We start from the raw sequence: 25958 nt of genomic DNA on the forward strand, positions 1-25958 counted from the left end.
GCTAATGTTATCTAACCTAACACACAGAGCTACGGTTAGCTAATGTTAGCTAGCAACTTACCTTAGAACAGACGTAGGTGTTCTTATTGATTTTGGAGGGATTCAGCTGATCATGCGGTCTCCCACACCACTTAATCCACACGCGGCACCTTTCTTCTTGTGTCTTTGGCTTGGGGAATGCAAAAAAAATCAACACACCACCCTCCAAGCTTTGCAGATAACGAGTGTCGGACTTGCAAGTACCGTACGCACACTGCTTCGGCATATTGTCTTCTGCTGAAAGCTTGACAGACCTCTCGTGCCTAGTTACAGTTGCTAAGGTAAGATTGGACAGTAGCCATTTGTGGGGGGCTTAGCGAAGGGTCAATTGGCACGCCTGAGAAAGTCCCAACTTAATATTCCGCTATATGCTCAGGCATCTGTGGACTTTGTAAAATAGGCAGCAGAACTCGCTAATCCAATTTAATGAATAAATAATTAATATTTATTGATTCTGCTACGTGTAATTCAGAAAAAAAAAAACAACGGAGAACACGCGGCTTTAGGGAATAAATAGAGTCCATAAATGAAGATAGCAAATCCGAGCAAACTGAATGCAGAAGACACGTCGAGCTGAGCAGATGAAGGGAGCAGAAGTAGTAAACAAGCAGGTGAACTGGCAACTGCAAGACGGAGAAACAAGATTATCTATATATACAGATTGGCTGATTTCGAGGGAAAACAGAAGGCTGTACTATGAAGAAAGATTAATGGGATGGTGAGGTTTGCTGAGCCGAGAGTCAGTTTTCAGTGGCTTCTTCTGACCATATTCTCTATGAGCGATACAGAATCTCAGCTGAGGGAATACATTATGGCTGTAAACCTGTTGAGCTGTGCATTTGTAATTCCCACTGAACAAACCATGCTGGTAAATGCTTCCATAATGGTGCCATTGTGGTAAATGGTGCACAGTTATATAGCGCCTCTTTAACCCAGGTTCTACAAAGCATTTTACAATGTGTTTCTTATTCACCCATTCACACACAAACACACGCGCACACACACACACCAATGCAAGGTGCTCACCTCAGGAACTTACAAGCATTCAGTTGTGGATGCAGAAAATCCATAGATATACTACCGTTCAAAAGTCTGCAGTCACTCAGACAGTTTCATGAAATTTTCTAAGAAAACTCATACTTTAATCATAGTTGCTAACATATTAGCACAGGGTTTTCTAATCATCAGTTAGCCTTTCAACACCATTAGCTACACAATGTAGCATTAGAACACAGGAGTGATGGTTGCTGGAAATGTTCCTCTGTACCCCTATGTAGATATTCCATCAAAAATCTGCCGTTTCCAGCTAGAATAGTGATTTAGCACATTAACAATGTCTAGACTGCATTTCTGATTACATTAATGTTATCTTCATTGAAAAAACAGGACATTTCTAATTGGCCCCAAAGTGTATGTTTTTATTCTCGGCCCTGATTTGCTGCCAAGTTGCCAATGCAGTTAATACTGCAAAGTTTAGAAAATGTATGAGTCTGTTGTTATTTATGGATTTAATTCAATTGGATACAGCTTTTCTTTGATTTGGCCAAAAATAAGTGATTTTCAAACATGCTTAATTATGGGACAATGTTAGACCTAAATACACATTAATAGCTTCACATTAGAAATAAGCCACTGCATTGAGAGTGCACTGTGGTATTAACATTTTTCTACCCAGATTCCTCCTCTACATTGTTTACAGTAACAGCAATACATATAGTACATTTATATTCCTCATACCTCTCATTTCTAGCAACTTGTTTCTCTTGACTGAAGTAGATTACATGCAGTCAATTCATTTTGTGCAGAAGAAAAGTCAAATGACAAATCAAATACTGTCTTTTAAGGGAGTGTGCACAGAACCTGGTGAAGAAAACTTAGCTAACACAAGAAGTTGATAGCCACCATTGTGAGAGTTAGGTTCAAGGTTTGCTCAAGAAAGTTAACACAATAAAAGACTGGTGTGACAGATCACCTGTCCGTGGGTCCACTCAGTGCAATAACCACCGCAGTTCGTCAATGCAACACGGATTTTATTTAACACCAACCGCCAGCATACATGCACAGTTCTCCTTGCCCGGCGCTACACCGGACCTCGTCTGGTAAACAGTCTCAACGTCCGCCCGGCTCTCCGCCGGTTCTTATCCGGTAAACAGTCCCAGTGTCAGCCCGGCTCTCCACAGGATCTCGTCCGGTAAGCTGCCCGCTCCACCGGACCTCGTCCTGTCCGCTGTCCTCCGCCCGTGCGTCTCCTCGTCCTCTCTGTCCGCGTGCCTTTTATCCTCTGCTCCAGCCTGCTGGCTGCAGAGAGAATCAGGTGAGTCTGATCGCTAACACCCTGCGTCAATTAACCTAACGCTGCTCCCACGCACTCTCCTCCACACCTCTCTCCCTGCAGCTTTTCTCTCCCACGCCCATCGCCACCACTGGATATGTTGAATTTGTGTCATTTGTGCCCTCAGATCAGGGCAAAGGCAGCAATCAAGAGGGCAGGAAAACACACAAAGGTAGGAAGCAGAAGCAGCAGAGACAACTTCAGAATGAAACATGAAATAACTGAAAATGGATAGGGAGCGTACACTTAGACAAACAGGGAGAAACGCAAGAAAACAGAAGCCACAACCCCAAAACATGACAGATTCACTGTAAGAAGCATTGAATTTACCCCTCACAGTCACAGTACTCAGCTACAAGGGCACTCAGAGAACTCAAACCTTCGCCAAGGCCAAGGCTTTATCTGGCAATTTTAAAGAAAGTGATCTGGACCGGCATCAAAATTTAATGGGTTCTTCCTTTGCCCTTGCTCCACCTTCCCACCAAATTCAATGTAATTCAGCCTGGTGGTTTCTCTGTTATCTTGCTGACAGTCAAACCAATTAAAAAACAAACGGCACTGAAAACATAATAAAGATATACAATAGAAATCAATCTTTATGTCATTGTATCAATCTTTAATACATCAGATTCTCTCAGCTCATTAGTTGTTCAAACACAGGCTCCATGTTGTGTTTCCTTCCTATGGAACTGTTGTACAAACAATATTGGACACATGTCTGTTTTACCAGTGTAATCTGGTTGCCTGAGCTGTTTTTTTAAATGAACTTAATCATGTTCAGTCAATCACAAAGCTTGACGCCTCTTTGAGCCAGTGGCGCCGATAAAGGCGATGGAGTGGAGAAGCAGAAACACACAGCACCGGCTTGCAGCTAGAGCAGGTTTTAATAATGGTTCTGCATCACTGTTCTATTGATCGGGCCTTGGATGCTGTCAAATTATGTGTTAAATTAAAAAACCACAGACAGGTGCAGACACAGACGCAGAGAAGAAACAACGGCGCACATTTCCTGCTCTGTAAGGTGGTAATTAGTTAGTATGAAGGCACGGAGGAGCCAGTCAAATCAGGCTCCTGTGGGTACGACTTTGATATCAACACCGTCAACAGTGGAGATGCTGTGATGATGAATGCTGCTAATATAGAGAGAATGAGGTCTCTTCCTATTGATTTCCAAGCTACGGTCCGATGGGAAATATGATCACCTAAGACAGCAAATGGACACGGAATTATAGTAACTTCCATCATTATTGATCGCATGGCTAATTTTGTTTACATGTAAAGATGGCGGTGTAATTTTTTCACTCACTGTAAGATTATTTGCAATTAAGATGCTAGTTTGGAGAGCGTGTTGAGGACTGGAGGGGGACGGCACTGAGTTACAAAGTCTGTTTTCGTCACAAAGTCGTTTCAAGGCCACAGTGCAGTCATAGTCATTCACTTTATGAATGCTCCGCTCATCCTTCCTTTAACCACCGTCATCAGCCGTTACACTCTCCCCTGCCTCATGCTTAAATAATAATCATTCAGTGTCCGTACTTGTCATTTAATGGAACTTGTGTATGCACTCTAATTGCTTTTTTCAGCTTTTCTTCTCGGACACATTGCTATGCATGTGCTTGCCCTTTTTGCCCCAATTTCTGTCCATCTTTAGCCCCATCTTTCCTCCTCTCACCTGCACTGACTTGCGATGCTCCTCTTCTTTCCCAGTACACATCTTCAGAAATATTGTGTGTTTCAAATAATGTGTCAGAGTCCCTCTTTCCCCGACTCTCTCTGCTCATTGTGCTGTGAAAGAAAGGCAGAGCTGTGCCGACTGGAACGGAATAAGGCTCCTCTGAGAGGTTTGGGGCAGGGCTCATTAATGATAACAGACTGTAGAGTGTGTTGGTATGTGTGTGCGTGACTGTGCATTCTAATAACAGATATAATTGCTGAAATTACTGCAGACAGTATACAGTATGTATAAGGGCCTCACTTTCAGCTACATTTTGCAAAAAGCGTGTGTCTTGACATTCATGCAAATTGCCATCATAACGGTCAACATAGACACCTGCTTGTTGTGCCTGTTGTGCCTGCCTGTTGTGACATAACTAAGGTGAAATTGCACTCATTTACATTATGTTATCTGGAAAAAAGAAGTCATGTCTGTGTCACTGACCTTCAGGTTTACAACACAGAACTAGAAAAGCACTCAGAGAGTGCCGACCTCCGCCAAGGATAGAGAGGAAAACAGGAAACCCATGCAGTAAAGGAACATGAGCTGGAATTGAACCTGCGTCTCTGACACAGTTCTGTTTACAAATCACCTTCTTAACCAGTTGAGCCATCTGGACACCTTGCACCAATTTGTTGGACGACATACTAACCTATGATGTTTTTGTCCTATTTTGGACCACATACTAAAACATACTAAAAAATTCAAAGTGAACCAGAATCCAGGATCCTTTCTGGATTGCCACCAAAATTAAATCAGCTCTTCCTCTTACCATAGTCTCCATCCCCTCAAAATTTTAATGTGAATCTGCCCAGGCGTTTTTGAGTTATCTTGCTAACAGACAGACAGACAGACAGACACACAAACACCGGGTGTCACATAACCTCCTTGGCGGAGGTAACTACACAACAACATGTTAAACTACACCTACAAGCAGAATATGTGAATGAGTAAATTAATGCAAAACAGTAGTTCACCAACGAAGGTACACAACAGTTAAACAAACAACAGTTAAACAAACCAAGTAGCAGTAGTGATGGATTTCGAATTGAGGAGCCAATTTTAATTTTTGGAATTCACCCGATTAGCAGAAAGAAAGGCTGTGTTACTTGCCAGTCCGTGAAATAGGTAGTGTTGCAGGAGAGGACGGAGGAGATTGCGGCAGCTGTGGTGTGGAAGAAGACAGCTGGTTGGGTTTGGTTTAGAAACACAGAGACAGAAGGAGGACTAGCACAAAGAGAAACTGAAGCTAGAAGAGAAACCCACGTTGCAAAAGAAAAAAAGCTCCATTCCTGCTACTTGCATTCCAGTGGCTGTCATTTATAGGAATGTTTTGGAGCCAAAAAATCAGATCAGAATCTCATCAATCACGGCTGTACTCGTTTCCAGAGGTGATAGAAAGGTTCCACTCCCATCCTTCTAGATACTCTGTCCCTGAGAGGTCAGAGGTCAAATACCTTTAAGACTGACTTTGACATAAAAACATAAATATCTAAATCTGGCTACTCAACAAATACAGTGAATTAAGATCTGATAATGTTATGCATAAGGGATTTAGGTGACAAAATTGTGTCATTAATTAATGACTTTTAGTAAAATTATGAATATAAACGTATGCATTCACCAGCAACACTTGTGGAGCATATATGCTTCAGACAAAAAGTCTGTATCTGAGAGCACCTGAAAGGAACAGAATAAAGAAGTTTTTGTCTATTGTGAGTGAGAAATAGAATAAAATAGAATTGAATTGAAGTGATGATGTTTGTTTGATGCTTGTCTTGTAGATTGTTGATAGACAGGATTATTAAGTCCAGATTGCCTTAATTGTCAGATGAACCATACAGTTCATTCTGATGTTCAAAATGTTTATTGTTGGAAAAGGAGAGAGTTTGGAGCTGAGCTTAACAGGCAGCTGCCGTGCCCTTGAGAGGTGTTTGGTTGAGGCTCAGATCTGGCGCTATAAAAGCTTGTTGTCTCCTTTGGGTGCTAAGAGGCACCTTCAGTTGTCTGCAAGATGGAACTGAATTGTCTTCTGGTTGTAAATATCCATCTGGTTTGTCACCTGGTGCAGGAAAAAGTTTCACATGAATAGAAGTCTTTGTTGCTTGTCTTCATAGAGTGACTCAAATGGATTTATACCCACAACTGTGAGAAAAAGCCTTGGTGGTTGTTGAGTGTTTTTTGCGATGCATCAAGCAATAATTAACCTAACATACCAAGAAACAGAAAAATTTCTGCTTCATGGTATGTTGACACCAGAAAGATGAGCTTCCAGATCGTTCGTCATCCGTCCCCAGCCCAGTTATTTCCTAAAATCTACTCATTTCATAAAAATCCCAGAACAAGATCACCAAAGCCTGTAAAAACTCAAGGCTCTAACTGTACCTCAGCACTGGATAAGTACTCCAGAAGTAGCTCTTCATATAAACTCATCTGTCACTTTCCAAGGTAACTACAAAAATGGAGCCTCTACAATGTCACCACATTTTCTGCCAATCACTTCAATTCATCAAAATTAGGGGGTGAAAGCAGATTTCGAAGAACCGCAAATAACATTCTTCTTCTTCTTCATTTTTCTGTTTAATTTTAGGGATGATTTATGTTAAACTGAAAGGCAGAATATAGTAAAAAAAAAACAAAAAAAAAAAAAAAAAACATCAAATCAACATCAATTCAGAAATTTGAGAGACATGAGATTGGACAGGACCAAATGTTTCACCATGTTGTATTGTAAATCATAAGTAATACAGATTTTTCAGATGTGCGTCAATTCAACACAACATTCCATATATCTTGTGTAATTCACTGCCATTCTTAAGGGGGCGTTTGGAAAGGGACCCAAATGCAGACGTCACAGGGAGGCACTTAAAAAGGCGAGCTTTAATGAAAGAAAGCTGTTGCAAAAGATGCTAAAGCCAAGAAAAATCAAAAGCACAGTCAGCTGGCCAGGATCCACAAAGGTAACAAAGATAAGGGAACAAACGAACTAAAAGAACACAAAAAGGTTAAAAAAAAAACGAATGTACAAATCAGAAAGCGTGGGAGAGCACAAGGAAGACCAGGCAGGGAAGCACATGGAAAGAAAACAGATGAACTGGCATGAAAGAAGCAAACACAAGACTATGTATACACAAAGAAATAATCTGGGAAGCAAGACACAGGCAAAACTAGTGAGAACAATCAAAAGAGGAGAGAAACAGACAAAAGGAAGATGTAAAACAACTAGAGACACATAAAGACAAAATTAAACACAAATACTACAGCAACTCAGAGACCATAACAGCCAACCAATGGGGTATTGCTTGAACAATGTAAGAAAAAAACTTAAATTTCAGTCACTGCTTTTACTCTGTCTCTCACACAATTGTAATTCCATCATTTCAGAGATGACACTATTTTAGAAAAGTAATCATTTTTTAGACTTAGTGTACTCTAACCCTCGTCCTAACCTCAACCCAAACCAAACTTTACCCTCATCGTAAACCAAGTTTTCACCCTAAAATCTGAAGATTCACATTATGCAGTGTCGCTTTTTGTTCTGACAGCAGATTTTCCTAGTTGAGTAATCATTTATATGTATTATGTAAACATATATTTTGAGGGGAAATCAGAAAATGATCTGCCTTCCAAGGCTGTGGGAGAATGTTATAAGTAGGCTGGCATTGTTAACACTGTGCCACTTGTCTGTGTTTTTAATGTTTTCTGTATGTAACTGTAGCTTGGTGCTGCTGCCATTTTGGCCAAGACTCCCTTGAAAAAGACATCATGTAATTTCATTCGGTCGCACAAAGCCTTGACAATATTGAGCCATTAAAATGTAGCGAAATAAAACAAGTGCATGCATGAAAGAAGCTGCAGTGACACTGGAAAACACGGTGAGCTAATGATTCCCGATGTGTCCAAAAAATCGGCAAAAAGACCAAAGAAAATTTGGCAAACAAGTCTGATCATATCATGGCCTCTGGTGGACTAAATGCTGTCGATGAGCACTTCGTCAGTCTTTTATTATCACAGAAACCACAGGATCCTTCTTTAATGCTGCCACCAGACTGTTACTGGCAGGAACACAACTTTTTTGACAGAAACTCTGAGTTTGCATTTCATTTCTTTAGCCTTTGCCTTATTAAATCATCCTATATGTTGGATTTCCGGCCCCACATGTCTCATTTCTATACAGTATTTGCAGGAAGCAGCCTCGTTGACTCCCTCATCAACTCCACTATCAGTCAAATGGGAGGGCACCTTCTCATTCAATGGTTGTTATTTAATTATTCTCTACATTGTAGATTAATACTGAAGAAATTAAAACTATAAAAGAATGCGTATGGACTTATGCTGTAAACAAAAAAGTGTTAATCTTCAGCAGTAATCTACAATGTAGAAAATAATACAAATTAGAAAAAAACATTGAATGAGAAGGTGTGTCCAAACTTTTGACGGGTAGTGTAAGGTTTGGTTGACCATTAGAGAGCAGCTAATCAGATTTATGTCCCCACAGAATGAGTAAAACAAGCACACACACCAGCAGACAGGATGACATTTACTGCTTTTTCTTGGCATATGGTGCTGTGGTTTTAATCTAATCTAGGTTCATCCTTTTATACAAAGATAACATATTCACAAGCAGAACTGTTATTTAAAATCTGGCACCAGTCTGGCGGCATACAGAGTGTATGTGAGATTCCATCATCATCTTCATAGTCCGACAGTCCACCTAATATGGATTACTTCTCCCTCACGTCTGAGAGGAGCTGTGGTTAATCTGCATTCTGCTGCGGTGGCTCATCCTTCACAAAACAAACGTGCAACATGCGTCTGTATCTGAGGGTTTATTTATAACCAGCACTGCAGTCAGCAGAGAGAGGGTGAAGCCACAAGTAACTGGCTGCTTTATGAACCAAAATGACTATTCTGGGTGATAAATGGGACATGTTCATACAAACTGACAGACATTTTTACCGATTTGGAATTCAGGCAGGTACACACAGCATCCATGAGTGCTGGTAATGTCTGTAATGCTAATGTTAGTGTTTGGTATGAGTAGAGGAGATGTAAACACAGACAGGGGAAACTGTGAAGAATCTGTCATTGCTAGAGATGCAGCCGAATTCTCTCCAATAAAACCTGATGTGTTCTCATTAACATTTGCAGGCAAGCAGGCGCATTCTCTCATTTTATCTCAGCTCCCTGTTTCATTTACCCTGCATCCACTCATCACATCTCACTGGACTGATATGTATTATTCAAATGATTAAATGACGTTCTCCAGAAGTGGGGTCATCTGCTTGTCGAGTCTCCTCTTGTTTGTGACAGACATACAAATATATGGATTGCATCCCATTCGACTGTTCCGCTGAACATTAATTGGCTCATATAATATAATAGGGTCAACTTTTTCATCTTTACGCACACTGTGAGGTACAATGGCGGACTCATTCAGACATGAGTCGAGCCTTTTCCAGTTACATAATAGATCCACAGCAAAATACTGGTCAAGGCTAACAGGATAATGACTAGTCCCCAGAGTCTGATTGAAAAACGCTCCAAGTTTCATAATACAGATAGAAGAAGGGAAACAGTGTGGGGGACATCTCATAGAAGAAAACAGACTTTCTGTAGTAGCTGTGTTGTTTGGCTTCTTGCTGTTCTGCTATGTTTGGCAGAATTTTGTATTACATCCAGCGTCAGTCTCCTTTTGTCCCTGAGATGTGTTGTAGGTTTTAAGAAAGATGTGCTATTGAACTGAGCTGGTAGACGCTTGCCTCTCCAATGATTAAATTATTGATGAAATATGCTCCTTCCAGGCTTGGTGACATGGGGAATAACAACTGGGTCCATGATGTCTAGTGAAATCACATCTCCAGGGAAAATTCTCATTTTCTCATTATGCAGTATCATCACAGAACAAATAGGAGAAAAGCTGCGGAGAGATTTGCCGGTGGGAGAGAAGAACCCAACCTGATAAATTATTCTGCTTGTCAGCAGGAGCCCAAGAGCGAGGCGCCTTTTCAGACTTGCAAAGAGAATGGAAAATACAAAACCAATAAATTGGCAGTTCCGTGAAGAGCAGAAGCAGCCTCTCGACTATCATTGTTCTCCTGCTTAGCACTTGTCTACAGTTTTCCTTTATACAACACAAAGCAAGTCGATACACAGTGAGAAGTTACCTTATTAGGCTAATAACAGCATTGATTTAAAGATTCAGGCCAGTCGATTGTTGTGCCATCAAAGCATTTCCCTACTTCTTCCCTCTCTTTGTTTCTCCTTGTCTTTTCCTTTTCCCTCCTCCTACCCCAGGCGAGAGCATACAAGGCCATCCAAATGTGTTTTTGGAGGGTGAGCAATCTCATGGAGGTTCAGCTTCGCAACATTCCTCTGAGACAAAGACCGAAGGGGGAGACGAGGGAGGCCGTAGAGCCAGCGTGACCAGTGTGGAAAGCGAAATGTCGATTTGCTCCATGGGCCAGCTGGGAAACACCATCACTAACAGTGAGTAGGAGGGAACTAGAGATCGAAAGGCCACACTGTCGTCTTTGATTTATCTCCTGGAGACAAATTTTGGGTTGATGAGTTTTCGCAGCTTTTACGTTGACCGTGGATGTCCACATGTTCCTGTGAGCGTATGTGTGTTTATGCTTCAGTTTCCAGTAGCTGGTGGGGCTCCAAGAGGCTGGATTATGCTCTGTACTGCCCCGATGTGCTGACCGCATTCCCAACAGTGGCTCTGCCGCACCTTTTTCACGCCTCCTACTGGGAGTCCACTGATGTAGCAGCTTTTGTTCTCCGGCAGGTAGGAGAGTCTTGCTGACAGCTTTATTGCCTTTTCCTCAGCACGCTTCACAGGCTGGGAGAAGTGTCCTCTGCACAATCATGGCATAAATACAAACCCTTGATTAGATAAACATGCTAAGGATTGTTCTCTGGATTAGGAATCCTAATCAAGGAAGAATTCTTCCTTGATTAGGATTCTTGCCTTAACTAAGTGTTGTCTTAAGGCCAGATCACAATGTAAATTCACAACAAAACAGTTTGCAAACTCCAGTACACTTCCAGTCTCTTGTTTAAATGTTAAGCTTGCATATGTACCCTGTTTTCCCTGATGTAACTACTGTGTTCTGCTCCAAATCCACATTGTTGTAAAATTGTGTTACATTCAGAGAATAGTAGGAAGCCAGTGCATCATCCACTGACCTCTTTCTGAGCTTGTATAATACTGCATAAAATAACAGAACCACCAACAAGACATTTGTAGGAGGTAGAAAGAAACGGCCGTTGGAAACAATCTCTTTTTCTGTGCCTTCATATAAACTGGGGAGTTTTTAGAATGTTGTCGTGCCATTTTTTGGAGACTATTTCAGTGAATTCATATCTGTACTGGTCCTGACATAACAAAACATTGTAGTAATCCAAAGGAACTTCATTAAATATAGTACATTTCGTGCACTGAATAATTCAAAATCCTTTCCATAACTTGATTTAAAGAGTCCATGTTATGTTTTTAGGGTTTTCCTCTTTTGCTTTAGTTTGTTCTAACTTATTTTAACTTATTCTCCATGAAAAAGGTCTCCAAACTTGCAAAGACCAGTCGACCACAAAGGGAGTTCTTCTCTCCCACAGAAACACTGCTCCTTATCTGCTTACAATGCCTTGTTTGAAGCCCGGGCTTTTCTTCTGTGACTTACTGACATCACAATGCAATACATTTGCATGATTTGTGTCTAGTGGCTAGTTTGGCACAACCTCAAATGGAGAGTAATCCACTTTCTCACATTTCACCATTGTTTTATCCGTAGAGCTGTTTTCTTTGGACTACATCCCTCTTCTTGGGCTCATAGATGTACAGCTACAGCATGTAGCCTTGAGTTGGTGAGGCCAGCTGACCAATCAGATCAGACTAGAGTAATACTGAGCATGAGAGAAGCTGCTGCAGCAATGCACAGTCTGAGAAAATGAATAGTTTTTTTAACCTGAAAGTATACTTTCTAGTAGACACCTAAAATATTATTCTAAACCTGTAAATGTGCATATTATGGGCTCTTTAAAGAAAATCTGAGGAAAAGGTGAAGAAATTCAGCTAACGAAAGCATGTTGTTGTAAAAGTGCATCAGTATCAGCTGGGATGCCGGAAACTCCACAATGTTAGCACGTAATAGTACTTAGTTCATTCATAACTCCATAGGTTCAAACCAATACTCTAGAAATCAGATTCTGCTCTTTTTTCATGCTTAAATCCTGTACCCTTGCTGACTTTTCAGATTGCAGTCTTAGTTTAAAGCAGTGAAATGAGACTCTGATGTTTTATATTCTTTCTTGCCATTTCTCTGAACAAAACAGCATCACTTGTGGAGCAGCTGCTGCCCTTTCATGATGTCTTCTTGCATATCAAAGAACACAGCTTAGAAAAAAAAGGCGCTTCTTATTTGCTCGCCCCTTTCTTCTGCACCACATGTGACACCCAGAATATGTTTTAGCAGAAGCGTGGCAGCGAGCCAGTAATGCCACCAACACTGCTTTATAGTTTGTAACTGTGGTGAGAGCCAGTCCGAATGAGAAATAAACCAGCCAGAGATTTACTGGTGCGTTTAACCCTAAATATTGCATAAGGTCATTTTGCACATCTTGTGATATGTTGAGCCTCAACCCAAAGCCAAGTCATGACCTGGATTTATAGCTGAGAACACTGTATGTGATATAAAGGCCGACTTTTACCTTGAATTAGACTTGATGAGTGATGGTCAGAACTGTTGAGATTGTGCAATAGTCCGCAAAACAGTGCAAGGTCACCGTCAGCGGTCGGCACTCTTTATCTTCTGCGAAGCTCTTTAGGATTCATCTCACATCACATCTGAGCTTCAGACAAGTGGAAGTTATTTTAGCATCCATGTTGGATACAATTAAAACCTGAACAAAAGCTCTTGCTCATTCTGTAGTTTGGGCCGGTTTATGAATAAATGCAAAAGGGCATGAATTTAATCTGCAAAAGTCAGAAATGAAATGCGTGGAGCCAACTATTTTTTCATGGGTGGCTAGAATTTTAAAGGTTTGCAAATGTGTTTTTAGCTTAGGTTAAGTCTCCGGTCATTTCCATATTTCTATCATCAACTTTCTTTAGCTGTACGGACCCAGATTTTGATCAGAAGCCTCTTATAGTGCCACAAGTGCATGCTGCATATTTCTAGCACTGAAGCTGGAAACCATAAGCCCTGGAAATGCAGCATGTGAGCTGCTTGTACAGTTCTCATATACTCAGAAATGTGTGAAAAGAGTAGGACAAAAAATATATAAATTGAGCATATAATAACTTGTCCTATTAAAAACCTCCAGAAACGCTGATTTGATCATTAGAAAGCAGAAAGAAAAAAACAAATAGACTTCTTTAACCTGCAAATATCTACTGTGTCATGTCTTCCTTATCAGAAAATGTAAGGGGAACAAAGGGAGCTCATAGGAAATAATAAATATACCTTTATGTTGCATCATATTTAAGGATTTTCCAGAACTGTAGGAGCTGCACAAGTTAGTTTATTTGTAAAGCTGGTTCTGTACTTTTCTCAGCCCAAGCTCAGTGTGTTTAGGAAATATTCTGACACTAGGAGCATCCCAAGGTCCGAACGACTCAGCGATTGAATCAAAAATGACATTCAGGACCTCTTTCAAGTAGTGAGCTGTAATTTTCCACAAGTACCCCAAATCGCCCCTGAGCCTTTAATCGGTGTCAGTGTGGCTTTTGTCGCAACCGATTTCCATTGGAATAGCGGTTTAAGATCCTCATACATGTCTGCAGATTTACTTTTTAAGGCTTCTACCACGCTATTATTGTCTGTTCTTTGTGCTGCATCAGTCCTGACAGACAAATGTGTCCTCTCTGCCAGACGGTTTGATGCGCTCTCAAAGGGAAATGTGTGAAAATGCCAGCTCTTACCCAAGTATGTCTTTTACTGACAGCTCATGCGATGCGACTGCGTGAAGACCCAGGAAGCTGATCACTTGGACTCGGCTCCGTTCTCTCCATCCAGCCCACGCGAAAAATGGCTCAGAAGGAGGACACATGTCAAACTAAGGGTAATAAATTATTTGGTGTTTATTTTGTATAAATACAGTCGTCCCAGTTTGCTCTGATGGCAAAAATCAAGCTCAACAGAAATGCGAATTTATGGACACTGTTCATTTTTAGAGACACATATTGAGACTTTATGCAGACAAATTCATGAATATTATAACAAAGGAATTGGCTCAGACACAAGATATTACACAACCTGTAATACTGTCTACAAGGTGCCTCTAATTCTCAGAAATATACCCACCTACACATCTTCACACACTGTTTTTCCACCTTTAAAGATGGCTTGAAAATAACATAACTTTGCTCCAGACTCTTAGATTGAGGGTTGGCTCAGGCGTTTATTTAACATTCTTTGATCAAAACACTTATTGTGCTTGTTGCGGATGAAATGACAACGACAAGAATGTGAAAGTTTCTCATATACCTTGAGGTAAACATTGTGTGGTTTGTCCACTGTCAAGGTTAATATTCTTACATTTTTCTGCCTCAATGTATGAATGCAGCTGGAAAACATGACACATTCCAAGCTGCCACAAAAGCATGTCGCCCAAACTAAAAATACATTTATCATTAAATGCTGAATTTGTGCAGCTTTCGTTGTTTGCGACCTGCATTTCTTAAAATACTCCCACACTTTAACCTTGAAGCTTGGAAGCAGGTAGACACACGCAATTACTTGATGCTTCTGAGCTCCGCCAAGTAGAACAATCAAGGTCACAAAGCTATCCATTTTCTAAAGACACCAAGTTAGTGACTGCTTGCTTTTCATGAGGCTATAAATAGAACTGTAAAAACAGAGTGATAAGAAAGCATATCTATATTTGAGTTTGAAGGTTTTTCTTTCATTTCCATCTTGTTCGTGCCTCATCTCTGCTAAGGGATGTGTTTTTTATGTTAGAGCTTAAAGCAGTTCCTCTCTCCTGAATTCAGTATGGAGCAGGTCCATGCTGATTCAATCTGGACACTGCCAGCTCATCTGCTGCAAAGTGCTACTATTCAGAGAGACTTGGCATCTATTTCTGATGTTCCTTGGCTTGGTAAGAGGTCTTTGTCGCAGTTGGAGAGGGACCACCGGTGCGGCTGCTGTTGCTTGTGCTGCACTTTCACAGATCAGCTTTTGTGCGCAAGAGGATGCTGTGTGATACTGAGCCACATGTTGCTTGTTTGTGTCATTTTCACATATGACCACACAGGGAGCTCTTAGTGCATTGCGTCAGGGACGGATGACCAGATGCTAAGCTTTGCCAGGCCTCCTGAAGTCACATAGGAACAGGCTGTCCTGTTTTATGCACTTTTTTATTTGTGTATGTGCACACACAGGTGTCCACATACATGTTTGCTTGCATGCTTGCCATCACGGGATCAGTTAACGAGGCCACATGCTGGCAAACAATTAACCGTTGACAACACTAACGCAGGATAGCAGGTGGAAATATTGAACTTCCCTGTTAGATGTCACATCCTTTAAATCAATTATCATTTTTGTGCTAGTGTGGCGAAACAGTAAAGCACAGCAACAACATTGTGAACCACATCAGCACTTAGCTGTGGTTGTTGTGTGCAGATGCTCCATTATCTCTCAGTGAGTGTTGTCAGTAAACAGGAGAGCGTTTACAAGTAAACAAAATGTCATTTAAGCCTCTTAATTCTGATGAAACTGCAGCAATAACCAAAGAGTGAGTTAGCAAATTACATTTATTGCTTTTGCCTTGTTTACTCATAAAATTGAACATCTGGGATATTTTCATGTTTACATAAGTCATCCTTGTTGATAATATATTTCAAATAGTTCATATTTTATCACTGCCTCTTAATTATAAATACAGAAATGTGGAATGAGAAATGAAACACTGTCTACAGGGCAAAAACCATATTCGGGAGAACATCAGGGTAAAGAAGAGAAGTTGGTTGGAAAATTAGAATTTCTGTCATGTTAGACCACAACAGAGTCTGTGAATTATACATCAGTGTGCTCATAATATTCTATTAAAATGCAACTATCTCAGAAGGAAGAGATTTAGGGATTAGTGTTTCTCTGCTGGCTCATTTGGAGGCGCTTGCTGAATGGTGCAATATGGAGGCCAGAACAAGACAAGGGAGTTAATAGGGAGTTAATGTGTTTTTCTGGAAGGTCTCACAGTGCATACTTTAGAGGAATTTGGCCAAAATGTGGAAATGCAACACATTAAAGCATGGAAAACACGAGCAATTTTCCCTCTCATTGTGTCCTTGTATGTCTCGATGGCTTGTAAAGACATGTCATGCAAGGACAAACAGCAGCAAAGATTTTTGTGGAGCTTATCAATTGCTCAGGCATACACAGACATCATTTCATACTTAGCCTGCATGCTGTATAATCCTGTACAGCATTGTGTACGTTTTAGGCCCTTTAAATGTTTACATTCTTATCTATTATGAAGCAACCATCATGTAAGCATCCAATTTGGTCACAAATTCATCCTACAGTGCATACCAACAACCGTAAACAGCCAGAAATGTAAAAAAAAAATACCCCTTAGCGACAAGCAGAGCAAGAGTCCTGTTAAACGATGTTACCCCCGCAGGACACTGATGGAGTCCGTCTGGGATGACATGACAAGACAGAAGTAATCCAGGTAGCTTAAATCCACAGAGGGACTGTGGCAATTTCTCTAAAGTACCTGGAACAACCTGTGCACAAAACACTGTATACTGAGGGGAATTTATGCTGTTTTACAGGCTTGAGGTGGTTGAGGCAATCCTTTTCATTTATATTTGTTCTGAGTGCTACACTTTGTGTAAAGGTAATTGATACTGTACATAAAAGCAATTTGTGACATAATTCATTCATGTGTTTAGCGCCTGATACATTTGCACAAAAGACGATTAGAGTAGGAGGTAGTTAATCTAACCATTGTGTACTTGCTAATGTAATATTACAGTAATTTAATTTAACAAAGCGCTGTTATAACATGACGTGAAATAATGAGATTTGAAACATCTGTAAAACATATCAACAATCTTGTGTCAGAGGTTTTTGGTGTATATTAAAAAGCACAGGTGTCCAAGAATAGATCCTTGAGGAACTCCGTATGATATTGTAGCTGACTTATGCTTTATTAACATGTTGCATTCTGTTCCTGCACACAATCCTCCTCTTATAACACGGTCTCTCAGGCTGTACTGCAGTTGTTTACTTCTTTGTTAATATGAAAATATTTATCATAACAGCTTTAAATTTGCATTATATCTCTGGTTCCAATTGTGAAGTCAGTCTGCTTCACGCTTGCTGATGTTTGAGCACAAGGGAGGAAGGTTAATCATCAATTAATTAGGATTGTCGTTGATGTGTGACAAAATAATCTCACCTCAGAGTTCACTAAGTAGCTTTTTTTCTTTTTTTCCCCACTCTGAACCACTAAGATTTATTCCAGAGAGCACCACAGACAAATTATTGTTACGATTTAGGCTTTAAACTGTATTTTTAGTGTCTTGAATGATGGATGTAGTGCTCCTTCTTGTCCTAGAACGTCACATCCAACCACAGGGTGAATGATGTCATTGCCACCGAGGACGGCCCCCAGACTCTGGTCGGTCGCTTCATGTACGGCCCCTTGGACATGGTCACTCTGACTGGAGAAAAGGTGAAAAGCAGCTGCCTGATTTATTCCTGCTGATGTACTGCCTGTTTCTGTGTCTGAGACTAATGGTAATCTGTACTTGCTGACCCTCCCCGTCCCTTCTCAGGTGGACATTCTGCTGATGACTCAACCTCAGTCTGGCCGCTGGGTGCACTTTGACACCGAGGTGACCAATAGCAGTGGCAGAGTCACTTACACCATACCCAAGAGCAAGAAGCTTGGTCTGGGAGTGTATCCGATTAAAATGGTGGTCAAGTAAGCGCCCATTCCCTTTACAGAATGCTGTATTATCAAATGAGATGTAGCAGTATGTGGCAAAAGAGAGATTTATCAATTTTAGATGTATGATCATGCTCTGGATTGATGTGCGAGTATCTTGCTAGAGATTGCAGTGTGAAAGGGAGGCCTTGAAAGGCGTAACAACTACAGTTAGGTCCATAAATATTTGGACAGAGACAAAGTTTTTCTAATTTTGGTACTGTACACTACCACAATGAATTTGAAATGACACAGTTCCGATGCAGTTCAAGTGCAGACTTTCAGCTTTAATTCAGCGGGTTGAACAAAAAGATTGCATAAAAATGTGAGGAACTAAAGCAGTTTTTAAACAGAATCCCTTCATTTCAGGGGCTCAAAAGTAATTGGACAAATTAAACTAGAAAAGCACTCAGAGAGTGCAGACCTCCGCCAAGGATAGAGAGGAAAACAGGAAACCCATGCAGTAAAGGATCATGAGCTGGAATTGAACCTGCGTCTCTGACACAGTTCTGTTTACAAATCACCTTCTTAACCAGTTGAGCTATCTGGACACCTTGCTCCAACTTGTTGGACGGCATACTAACCTATGATGTTTTTGTCCTATTTTGGACCACATACTAAAACATACTAAAAAATTCAAAGTGAACCAGAATCCAGGATCCTTTCCGGATTGCCACCAAAATTAAATCAGCTCTTCCTCTTACCATAGTCTACATCCCCTCAAAATTTCATGTGAATCTGCCCAAGTGTTTTTGAGTTATCTTGCTAACAGACAGACAGACAGACACACAAACGGCGGGCGTCACATAACCTCCTTGGCGGAGGTAATAATAACTGAAAACACAATTTTCATTTCTAATACTTGGTTGAAAACCCTTTGCTGGCAATGACTGCTTGAAACCCATGCTTGAACTCATGGACATCACCAGACGCTGGGTTTCCTCCATTTGAATGCTCTGTCAGGCCTTTACTGCAGCAGCTTTCAGTTGCTGTTTGTTTGTGGGCCTTTCTGTCCTAAGTTTAGTCTTTAACAAGTGAAATGCATGCTCAATTGGGTTGAGATCAGGTGACTGACTTGGCCATTCAAGAATATTCCACTTCTTTGCTTTAATAAACTCCTGGGTTGCTTTTGCTGTATGTTTTGGGTCATTGTCCATCTGTATAATGAAACGCCGCCCAATCAATTTGGCTGCATTTGACTGGATCTGAGCAGACGGTATGTCTCTGAACACCGCAGAATTCATCCGGCTGCTTCTGTCCAGTGTCACATCATCAATAAACACTAGTGACCCAGTGCCACTGGCAGCCATGCACGCCCAAGCCATCACACTGCCTCCCCCATGTTTTACAGAGGATGTAGTGTGCTTTGGATCATGAGCTGTTCCAAGCTTTCGCCATACTTTTTTCTTACCATCATTCTGGTAGAGGTTGATCTTGGTTTCATCTCTCCAAAGAATGTTCTTCCAGAACGATTCTGGCTTTTTTAGATGTTTCTCAGCAAAGTCCAATCTAGCCTTTCTATTCTTGAGGCTTATGAGTGGCTTGCACCTTGCAGTGAACCCTCTGTATTTACTTTTGTGCAGTCTTCTCTTTATGGTAGACTTGGATATTGATACGCCTACCTCCTGGAGAGTGTTATTCACTTCACTGGCTATTGTGAAGGGGTTTCTCTTCACCATGGAAATGATTCTGCAATCGTCCACCACTGTTGTCTTCCGGGGACGTCCAGGTCTTTTTGCGTTGCTGAGTTCACCAGTGCTTGCTTTCTTTCTCAGGATGTACCAAACTGTAAATTTTGCCACTCCTAATATTGTAGCAATTTCTCTGATGTTTTTTTTCTGTTTTCGCAGCCTAAAGATGGCTTGTTTCACCTGCATGGAGAGCTCCTTTGACCGCATGTTGTCTTCACAGCAAAATATTCCGACTGCAAGCACCACACCTCAGATCAACTCCAGGCCTTATATCTGCTTAATTGATAATGATATAACGAAGGAATTGCCCACACCTGCCCATGCAATAGCCTTTTGGTCAATTGTCCAATTACTTTTGGTCCCTTTAAAAAGAGTAGTTAAAGAGCTGAAACTCCTAAACCCTTCATCCAATTTGGATGTGGATACCCTCAAATGAAAACTGACAGTCTGCACTTTATGTCCATGTCCATTATATCACTATAATTGGAGTATGTTTCAGTAAACAGGTAAAAAAATAAATTTATGTCAGTGTCCAAATATATATGAACCTAACTGTATGTATAGCAGCTGAAGTTTCTTAGTTCTCATGTAATCTCCCTGTTTTTTCAATCCCAAGGGGGGATCAAACCAGCGCAGAGGCCTACCTGACTGTGTTGCCGCGGGGCATGGAGTGTGTGGTCTTCAGCATTGATGGCTCTTTTGCTGCCAGCGTGTCAATCATGGGCAGTGACCCGAAGGTCCGCCCAGGAGCAGTTGATGTTGTCAGGTATTTGCTGAAAAGTTCTAAAAGTGTGTGTGCATATATTTCTGTAAACAAAATTCACCTCCTGAGAGCTTAAAAAGGGTTCAGATAAATGTACAAATTCAGTAGCGAATGCATATGCTTGTGCTGCATTTATTCAGCCTCTCAGCAGGTGCTCTCCGTGATAATGCCACTACCGATCAAACTGAATCCTTCCGATGTGTGTTTGATGTTGTGTATTCGCACACAGGCACTGGCAGGACCTGGGATATCTGATCATCTACATCACAGGCCGCCCTGATATGCAGAAACAGCGTGTTGTATCCTGGCTCTCGCAGCACAATTTTCCCCACGGGATGATCTTCTTTTCTGAAGGCCTCGTTCATGATCCCCTGCGACAAAAGACCATCTTCCTCAGGAACCTCATACAGGAGGTACACCTCTGAGATGAACCACCGTTGTGACATTAACTGGGCAGTTAATCTTTGTTTTACGGCACGTGAAACATTTTGTTCCCGGCCCTACAGTCAGCTCTTTCTCACTCTCGTCACAGTGTTGTAGCCTCGGGTGGTGCTGCATTGTAATGCTACCCACATATCTGACATCTGACTGAATATTTTGTCTCTCACCAGTGTCACATTAAGATCAACTCTGCTTATGGCTCCATGAAGGACATCTCTGTTTACAACATGCTAGGCCTCAGCCCCTCGCAGATTTATATTGTCGGCAGACCTTCAAAGAAGTACCAAAGTCAGTGCCAGGTAGCTCAATTTTCATTTGTGTCTTTTATCTCATGGTGTTTCTGCCTGTCTGTTTCACTTGAAGGGTTTAGGCTTTTCTCTTGTTATTTTTTTCTCATTTGCTTTAATCTTTCTCTCTGTCTGATTTTCTTTTTGGTGTGCTATGCGTAGTTCCTGAGCGAGGGTTATGCAGCGCACCTCTCCACTCTTCAGTTTGGGCACAGAGCCAGACCGAAGAAATCCCCCTCAGTTCGTATGGTCTTAAGGAAAGGATCTTTTGGTCTCTCTGCAAAGCCCGACTTCCTGTGTAAGCGCACCCACCTGCGCAGGACCATGTCGGTCCAACAGCCCGACCCGCCATGCACGCCCAACCCCAAGCCTGAGCGAGCCCAGAGCCAGCCGGAATCGGACAAGGACCACGGTGGTGGAGGAGGAGGAGGTGGTGGACAAGGTGCATGGGGACGGGCTTCCATGCATCGTGGAGACACCACTCCCTGACACCAAAAAAGAGATGGAAGGATTACAGAAGGACAGAAGAGGAGGAGAACAAACGGGTCTTAGTGTCCAGGGTCAAGGTGACACTTCATTGTGTGAATACAGAAAATTCAAAGGATGATTCCAACTTGTGTCTTATTTTTGACCTCTGTTCTTATCCAAAATGCATTCTTCAAATTAATAAGGCTGCTAGAATGCTCCTCATATTGCTGCTGCACCTGCAAAGTCATGAGAGTAAACGTTAATTTCACCACAATAAATCCTCACCTCATAATGTAGCTTTTCACCTTTTACTTCACTGCATTGTCTGTTAAGCCTTTAAAAGCTTGGGGCTCTGCAAAGCCCTGACACAAACACGAATTGATTTTGCTCACTACTGTCGAGCTCCAGCAAAGTCAATAAACGTCCACCTTCATTAAATTATGTCCTGTTGTGCATTTGATGCATTACGTGTTTATTTTTAAGTCAGAGATGCACTGCTATTTTTATAAATAAATAATTCTGAGAGCTTTAGAGAATAGAAGGAAATAATGACAGAAGCTACGAGGGAAAGTCAAGAGCAACTTGGGCTTTTTCCCTGAGACTAAATATTCATGTGCCAACCTGAGTATGAGATGCTATTATTAGCAGCAGTTCCCTAGCAGGGCAGAATGTAAATTTTCCTCATGATAATGATCATGCAGGCGCATCTGCAATGTCCTGCAAAGCTTGTAATCCACTCATTTGTAGATTTGGAAATATTGTCAGTGCAATTATGGAGATTGCAGCTGAGTCATTCTGAGAGCCTGTAGAAACAAATACGCTGACAGAGCACCCACAAACACCAATCTGTGTGCAAACTTTGCCTCGAATGTGAGAGCCTTGACTAATTTTGTTCTCATTCGACAGTGTCACTTCTGCCTACTGTATATGTACATTGGATCCTCTGCCGGTGTTCCTCACAGCTCTGTTTTACCTCCTGCTTGGCCCTCGACACTTTGACACCTGTTCGGTTCTTTTCCCCCGAAACTGCTCAGTGGACAACGTCGCTCGGTCTTTGGAAATTCTGTCGAGGATGGCAGCAATTCTTTGCGAATCTCTATGTCAAAGAGTGTCTAATTGTAAAACCAGAAGAATGTACTTAAGATGGGGAAACATACATACATATTTACACACACACACACATGCTCCAGGTGATGAAAAATGCGACGATGTTGGCTACGTTAGAGCTTCTGAGACCTTCTCTCAGCCTAAAGCAGCAGTTTAACAGATGTTGCACGACCATTTGGTGCCATTCCGACTGCTGCACTAACAGGTGGTAATGCTGAAGGACTCCTGCACTGACTCTCCGACCGATGTAAATATTCACCGCACATCACGCCTGTGTGGGCCTCTGGACACAGAAGCACTGTGACATTTAGGTTGGAGTCTGGAGCCCCCAAACAGCTCAACCTTTGCCAAACGCCTGCCTCTGCCTATATACCCCTCCCACTGCTGGATGTTTCCTAGTTGGCTTACTACACATATCCCTTCCCCTTAAACCAGTCAGGCAGAACATGCCTTTCGACAGTCGCCTCAGACCCGCTCTGCAGCCGCCCAAGTGCTGCGCTGTGCACGGCTCAGCCCCTGAGGTCACATTTGCACTACACCGTGATGGATTTAGCTCCAGAAACAAAGACTTGCATTTTAATCGTATATGTAGTTTTTGTTTCTCCTTGCCCGTTGTGCAATGTCGCCGCTGCTTGCTGGTTACTGTAACTGCTGAAGGATTCAATTAGTGCATAGGAAAGTGTTTATTTGACCAAAAATGTTTACAGAATTACACACAGATGTAGAAAATGATCAGAACTCGTTTCCCCACATAATTACAGTGTTTTTAGCATTTTAGACATCATTAGTTTAGTTGCTTGGTAGTAGCAGTAGCTTGCAGGATATTGTGCAATAGACAGTTCAGACTCTGCCAGAATGCCCCTTCGCATCAGTTCACTACAGCTGCACTGGAACCAATAGATTCGTGATGAAATCCGACGCCGTCTTGTGCACTTGAGATTGAATTGAGTCTTACTGTGGTCATGTTTAAAAATCTGTGCAAGTTGAACATATTTTTCTAAGAACAAATACTGTAAATAGGAATATTTTCAATGTATGTTTTGAAGCATTTGTTATTTGACTCGTTGAATGGTTGATTTTTTTGCCTTAAATTGTATTTGATGTTGTGTAGAGATAAGAAATCATTTGTTTGGCCAAAGTATTGAATTTTACTGTTACTTCATGACAAAAGTGTATTTAATCTAATTGATATTTTTGCTTTGACATGTCTTAGATACTGTATATGTATGTACGAGGTATTTGTTGTATAGTCGAATTTGCCGAGAACATGAAGACAGTGATGACAAATACTGTAAAGGCCAGTGTTAGCATATCTGCATGTTCTCACTGCAGCTCACTACTGCCGGTTTTTCAGAACGGAACATATATTTTTACTGTATTAAACTGAAGCAGAGCATCAGAGGATTACTTGGATGAGGTTTGTATACCTGCCATGAAAGGAAAAGGGGGCTTATGAATTCTTGTAGTGTCTTGTTTTAAGTAAAAATCTGCATAGCAGGGTGGAACGTGCGAGCCGAGTGGGAGCTGTCTTCGGCTCATTTTCTCACACCTCCTGTACACAGTAGGTGGTAAAGTAATTAGCTATTTGATTGCTACTATGTATGATTCCCTGTAGTGCCGCCCCTGTAATTGCAGTGCACCAATTAGCATTCCTTGGTAATTGTACAATATTGTGGAACACACTGAAATACTTAACTCCATTTTGTTTTGCTTTTAGATACTTAATACGGAAACATTGTTGTCCAAGCAACAAAAATGACCATTCCAGTCAATGTACACACAATAATCAAAGTAACTCCATTAGTCTCTACAACACATAATGTATATTTTAGTGACACATCGAAAGAGGGAAATATTCAAGGGTGGGCAGCATTTTAGCAAAACGGTGTTAGTAAATGGCAAATAATGATCTAATGGTTAAATGGTGGTGCCTTCGTGCATGTTGATTATTTGATATTGTTAAATAATTGCTATAAATTGTCGTATTTGTGGTAATCTAACTGACCATGAAGTATTGCGATTAAGTAATGAGTTCATGGTAGACTACTGCTTGATGAGTAAAATCTAAACTAGTACTCAAATTTATGATCAATAGCTGATTTTTGATAGTAAAATACTCAAAGAAAGTGGAAATTGTTAAAAATATGTGAAGTTACCTCTTGCTTTACCGTCAGACTTTCACTCCTTTAATGGCTGACAGATGGTACCAGTTTTCATTTTGGGGTTAAATAATAAAAGTGAATAATCCTAATGTCTGAAATAATGTTAAATTACTGTTAAATATCACACAAATAGTCTCTTAAATATGATTACTCCCAGACTAGTACAAATAAATATTGTCAAATCATGACTTTAACTATTGGGTACTGACCTAATTTGCCATTTATTAACAATTTCATGTAACTAGTAAGTTAACTAACACAATGCGACCACTTCTTTTGAAAACTCTAGAGTTTTATTTTCGGTCTTTTTGACCAGTTAGAGAAAAAATACCTGGTTACACTGCTGCAGAGTTTATTGTTTTGTACAGATCTCTTGTGCTGAACATGTTATTGTGTTTAATGGACTCAGTCCGTCTTTCCTTATTGCATAAATAAAGATATTTCACAGTTGAAGAATTTATCTGGGCTACAGGAGTGTCTCATTATTTATTCCACTTGTCCCTTATCTCTGGAGACGGAGGCTGAATCACCTGCGATAAGCTTTTTCCCCCCCTCTCTTCAAGGTCAGCAGCTTCACTGCAGGGCATCAGAATTGAGTACAGTTTCCACTTACTTAGGATTTGTACTGGGTCCAACTTAGAAAACCTCCCTCCAACTTTCCCTCTTTCACCATTCACTTGTTCAACTGCAGTATGTGGCCTATAAATCAGCCAGTTTGACTCACTGCTGATGTATTACAGACCTTAGAGAGACTGCCAGTTCCAGCAGCAGCCACAGCTGTGGGTCTTATTCAGCCTCCACAATGATCAGAGAGCTTCTCCTGCCTAATCAATCAGTGGCTATATGCCTGTCCTGATTTCTGGAAAAAAAAACAGTCATCCATTCACTGTGGGGCTGCAACACATACTGCAATGGTACTAGAAGGAGCTGCTAGAAGGTTCCTGCCTCACATAAATGTAGGTTTCTTTGAGTTGAATTGTTCCCTGGTGATTGTTTGAATGGCAGCAGATTTT

The 25958-nt window shown here is 41.1% G+C and overlaps 1 protein-coding gene across 1 annotated transcript in view; it reads left to right on the plus strand.

The window, feature by feature from the left end:
- The window catches only part of pitpnm3 (PITPNM family member 3), a 126860-nt gene extending 101455 nt beyond the window's left edge, over positions 1-25405 (plus strand). Inside the window, 9 exon segments of the mRNA XM_051957498.1 lie at positions 10383-10574; positions 10727-10875; positions 14031-14147; positions 17655-17771; positions 17875-18023; positions 20334-20483; positions 20710-20893; positions 21092-21220; positions 21371-25405. Coding sequence (XP_051813458.1) covers positions 10383-10574; positions 10727-10875; positions 14031-14147; positions 17655-17771; positions 17875-18023; positions 20334-20483; positions 20710-20893; positions 21092-21220; positions 21371-21697 — 1514 coding nt within the window. The 3' untranslated portion in view covers positions 21698-25405.
- The last annotated feature ends 553 nt before the right edge of the window (positions 25406-25958 follow it).

Source organism: Acanthochromis polyacanthus, chromosome 13, assembly GCF_021347895.1.
Source record: "Acanthochromis polyacanthus isolate Apoly-LR-REF ecotype Palm Island chromosome 13, KAUST_Apoly_ChrSc, whole genome shotgun sequence".
NCBI lineage: Eukaryota > Metazoa > Chordata > Actinopteri > Pomacentridae > Acanthochromis > Acanthochromis polyacanthus.